General features: G+C 43.5%; 1 protein-coding gene across 1 annotated transcript; it reads right to left on the minus strand.

The window, feature by feature from the left end:
• Positions 1-1825: 1825 nt before the first annotated feature.
• On the minus strand, positions 1826-5246 carry LOC113649016. Its single transcript, XM_047803942.1, has 7 exons — positions 5241-5246; positions 4965-4989; positions 4845-4916; positions 4201-4278; positions 4083-4090; positions 3930-3989; positions 1826-2329 (listed from the first exon to the last, which is right to left on the minus strand). The coding sequence occupies exons 1-7, from the start codon at positions 5244-5246 to the stop codon at positions 1826-1828; spliced, it is 753 nt and encodes a 250-aa protein (XP_047659898.1).
• Positions 5247-5473: the final 227 nt, after the last annotated feature.

Genomic DNA, 5473 nt, shown 5'->3' on the forward strand with positions numbered 1-5473 from the left:
GCAACAAACCGATCGAATGACTCAGGGCCGTTGGGCCAAACACCAAAGAGGTCATCCAAATACCTGAAATAGAGAGCAGGGCTTTCCGTAAGTTTAGATTGCAATGTCCACTCCCAGTAAGCCATATAAATATTGGCATAGGAAGGAGCAAATCTTACCCATCGCCGTACCCTGAATCTGTAAATAACACTGTTTATCAAACTCAAAATCATTCCTGGTCAGGTTGATCTCTAACAGCTGCAATATGAGATCATCTGGCCGACAAGGGTCTGGATGTCTATTGAAACACTCTCTGACCGCCTCAAGACCCAATCGATTGTCAATGTTGGTGTAAAGTGATTCAATATCAGCTGTAAAGAGAAAAGCATGACCAGAAAAAGATTTACCCCGAATCTTCTCTATAAAGTCGTATGTGTCTTTTAAATAACTATCGTGAATTTGAGAAAGTGGATTCAAGAAATGGTCGACATATTGTGCCGACTCGCTGCCACAATCGGACACGATAGGGCGACCCTGGGGAACCTCGAAAGGAATTGTCCATGCCTTAGGATCTTTGTGCACCTTGGGGAGTAAATAGAAGCACCATGGCCGTGGTGGATTCGGTCCTATAAGGTACATTTTTTGTTTATGATTAATATAACCTTCACTCTGTAATTTCTGAAAGACATCAACCAATAAAGACTGTGTTTGATTCTGTATCGAATGTGGTAATCGAATATAATGATCTGAATTATCAAGTTGTCGGCGAGCTTCCAACAAATATTGTTGTCTGTCCAATATGTCCGAGCCTTTGTCAGCAGGTTTTATAACGATATCTTTATTGTTCTTTAATTGTGTCAAAGCTAATCTCTGATCCTGAACCAAATTATCCCTATCCAACAATGGATAATTCAATAGAGTAACTGTCCTATAATTGTTCTGGACTAATTTTGAAATGGGTGAAGAAATTGTCTCAATCTTGGGAGTCCAATTTGATTTATTGAGAAAGGGTAAATGTTCTGCATCCGATTCATAATCAAAATAGTCTAGCAATTTCAACGTTCTATTGAAGGCATGGACATCTTCCAAGAGCTCACCAGGAACCACCCTCCGTGGCGTCGGCACAAAAGTCAGACACCTGCTCAGGAGCTGCTCCTGCGAATCTGTAAGTACAATTGTTCTAGAACGATTAATAATGTTATTTTGTACGGTGTGTTCGACTGAGATACACTTTTCCGAATCTTGCAGTTTAATTGGTCCAGCCAATGTGTCAAAATGTCGATCGCCGTCTGCCTAGTCCAGTAGACCGGATCCTTAGGGTCCACCCTAAACCTGAGAGGGGAAAGTTCATTAAGAAACGTAGTATTAGTACAAATAAACTCATTAAGTTTCTTGAGGTTTTCTTGCTGAGAGGCAGGGAGCAGATCAGAGAAGTGGATCACAGGGGTATAGACCGTCGCATTAGGGAAGGCTGTCGCCGCCGATCTCCACAATTCCTGCAACTGCTTCTTAGATGTCTGTTGGACCAGTTGTTCTTTGTTGCTGATGCCCAAAGCCAAGATTACCTTCTGAGTATTCGGATTAGGTGTCAGTTTCTGCAAGACCTTAGCAATGTGTAAGAAGTTAGCACCCGGAAAAATGTCTATCTGTACCAAAGGGTTATAAAACTGTGGAATATGAGCCAAGTTGGAGTCTCCTATGAATACGATCGATCGGTTTATGAACCTTCAAATGCCAATCCTGAATCTTTCTAGTAGATCTGGGATGTTTAACAGGGAAATGGGGAGAACCAGCTCTCTCCAAACCCATCTCAGCATGTTGAGCTGGAGCCACTCGGAACGGGGCATCACTCACTGGAATGTCTGATGGACGCAGAGGTGACCCAGAAGGCCCGGGGGGAAGATAGAGTTAAAGACGAGGCTTCAGATAAGACCTGGGTCAAGGGAACAGAGTCCTTTATTTTGTCCTTCATCACAGCCTCTTTACCTGATCCCGAACCGGCCTCCTTCATGGAGTAAAAATTTGGAGTACAAGGCAGAATAGTTTGTGATATAGGGACAGCTACATTGCTAAGGACAAAATCACATGATTGTATCTCACTATCAACCTGTATATCAACAATCTTATCTCCAAGCACTGGAGTCCTATCTGGAGCATCAAGCAAATGGATCAAATCCTCTGTGGGCAAATGATGAACCTCAGCCTCAACCATAACCGGTTTGGTCCTGCAGAAACTCACATCCACCACTGTCGAATGGACCTGTGGGATCAAGTTTGTGGAGATCCGAGACGAGGGCTCACAAGAAAAACCTGCATGTCCTGATTGATCCAGATCTATATTGGGCAAAGTCTGTACAGAAGTCAAAGCCATCAAACAGATGCAGGCAGCCTTAAGAGCAGCTAAAGATAAATTCCCTATGGCACAAATTTGGGTGCCAGAAGTCAATTTTTCAGGTAGGCTTCCAACTAAAGAGCAGACACAATTAACTATCCTGAATAATCACATCTCGGCCAACCTGAAACACATTCCAGCCCTGTCCAGATCGGAGTTCCACACAGAAGGTGACAATATTCACTGGACAGTGGACACAGCTAAAAACATGCTTGATCATTGGCTGCATTTTTTAAATTAAATATCCCCGCGAGCCTGCATGCACAGGAGGGGAACCGTAATGTGATAATCTTATCCAAAAAATTCCATATCACTCCCTCACAACTTAGTCTGCTCATGAAAGGCCTCACTTTCATTCCATCAGGCATGATGGGCAGAAAACATCATGAGATACAAACACGGTATGATCTACAGCAATACCAAAGGAGAATCAAGCTGGCCGCTTATTTCCAAAATGAGACAGACTCAAATCCCCCGCCTTTTACACCCAAATCAGACTGGGTCCCACCGGAGGATAGATTACCCACAACTCCACAAACTATTCCAAGCTGATTTAGATCATTTAAAAAAACATTTCAGACTGTCCCAGACTGAACCTAACCTCAGTCAGGGGGAAAGGGATGCTCTGAAAGAATTATGGGAGAATAAACAAATTATTATTAAGCCGGGCCGATAAAGGCAGCGCCATAGTTATATGGGATAGAGAGCAGTACCTATGGGAGGGATATAGACAATTACTTGACCCCAAATACTACAAAAAATTAGCCCAACCGATTTATCTAGACACAATAGCCATGGTTAAATATATAGTTCAGTCCCTATATAAAAAGAAATTCATTAATGCTTAACAGAAAGCCTACCTATTGGGGACTGGGGAGCCCAGAAGTAGGAGGTTCTACATGCTCCCAAAAATACATAAAGAACAATCTAAATGGAGCAAACCGTATGAGATCCCCCCAGGGAGGCCTACAGTGTTGGATTGTGGCAGCGAGACGTACTATATGGCCGAATTTTTAGATTTTCACTTAAATCCCCTTTCGATTCAGTATCCCAGCTACATAAAGGACACGTATGATTTCGGCAACAAAGTGAAAGGATTGGAGATTCCAGAAAAGGCTATCTTGTTCACCATACACATAGATAGCCTTTATACTAACATTGACATTCAGGAGGGAATAACAGCTATAAAAAATATTTTCCAGAAATACCCAGACACCTCTAGGCCTGATAAAAAACTCCTCCAGCTACTTACAATCAATCTGAGGAGGAATGATTTTGAATTTAATGGAGAATTCTTCCTTCAGGTTAAAGGCACAGCGATGGGCAAGAAATTCACCCCCGCTTATGCCAACATATTTATGGCTGAATGGGAGGCCTCTGCATTATCACGATGCCCCAAACAGCCTAACCCTAACCCTAACCCTGACATACTCCTCAGTGGCCATGAAACTGACCAGAGCGGTGAAGTCCAACTTTGAAAACATTTTGGGACAAACACAAGGATTTAAGAATCACAGTTATTGCAGCATTCAGGAAGAACAAAAGCTTACAGGATTACCTGATCAGAGCAAAACTCCATCCTCTTCAGGAGGCAAAGCCCAAACACCAGGGACAGTACCTGAAACAAACAACGTATGTACAAAACAAAATTACAAAAGAAGTCTTTAATACTTACCCATCAGGTACAGTACACAGCAAGAACTGTGTTTACCTCATCACCTGTAGCCAGTGTGGAGCCCAATATGTGGGAGAAACAGGTAACACCATTCTGGTTAGAATGACACAGCACAAACACAACATACAAAAAAAGAAAAGAAACAAATACTTACCTGGTTCAGCACTTCCTGGAACACGGATGGGAGTCCTTCTGGGTGACAATCCTCCAAGCCAACTCGCACTAGTCAGTCCTGCAGAGAAAAAGAGCAGAAAAAATCTGGATTCAAAAACTGAACACTATGCACCCTCAGGGCCTGAATGAGAAGTGAGCCTGATTGAGGCTATGGCATCGATGGCCCGTGCATACAGGTTAGGGCTCCCAAAACCTATCCTATCCCCAATCCTACTCCTGACTCTAGCCCAACCACTCCTAATAATAAAACCCCAACCCACTCCTAATCCTAAAACCCTAACCATAACCCACTCCTAATTCTTACCTTAACCCACTCCTAATTCTAACCCTAACCCTTTCCCAACCCTAGTCCTAACCCTAATCCTAACCCCAACCTACTCCTATTCCCAATCCTAACCCCAACCCTAAAACCCATCCCCAACCCTTTCCCAACCCTAACCCTAATCCTAGCCCCAACCCTAATCCTAGCCCCAACCCTAATCCCAACCTTTATCCTAACCCCAATCCTAAACCTAACCCTAATCCTAACCCTATTCCTAACCCCATCCCCAACCCTAACCCTAAGTGTTCTCTTATGCCGACGCAGTCAAATATGGCAGCCACAGGAGGGCAGCCATTACTCACCATAACAATCCAAAGGTCTGATAGGCCAAAATTTTTCGAAACCCAGACCCGCTATGGGCCTGGCACTTTGTTCTCCTCACAAAAAACCCTCATTAGGGCACCACAGAGGAAAAAGCAGACTCAGCCACGTGGATCTCGTCCTCACCTGCAAAACAAAAACACACATTATGAACAGAACACAGAAGATGAAAACTCAGATGATCCTGACTTCATCAGCAAAACCAGCACATTGCTCAAGATCATTAAACTGGTTCACCACCAAAATAATGTCAGCCAAGAGCAGCCTATAGGGATTAAAAGAATTGAGCAAAGTCTAGCAGATGTCATCAGGCCAGCCCTATCAAATGCCACAACACAAGCTCTCATCCATGGTAATGCTAAAAACTGGGCCTATACAACCATGCTTATCCTCAAAAACCACTACGAGGATGCATTGTTGCAAGAAACAGCTAAACTCCAGCATTTCTCTTCCCAAGGCTGGGATAAATGCTTCAATACTGCCATCTTGTGGGCAAAACGGGTTTTAGGCAACAGACTTAAGGATAAATCCATACACGAAGCTTATGCATTGGCAGGGGAAAACTGGCAGGCTGCGGCTCGTTCTATTGACTCTGAGGTACAGAGTGAGA

This window comes from Tachysurus fulvidraco, chromosome 2 (assembly GCF_022655615.1).
Source record: "Tachysurus fulvidraco isolate hzauxx_2018 chromosome 2, HZAU_PFXX_2.0, whole genome shotgun sequence".
Lineage (NCBI taxonomy): Eukaryota > Metazoa > Chordata > Actinopteri > Siluriformes > Bagridae > Tachysurus > Tachysurus fulvidraco.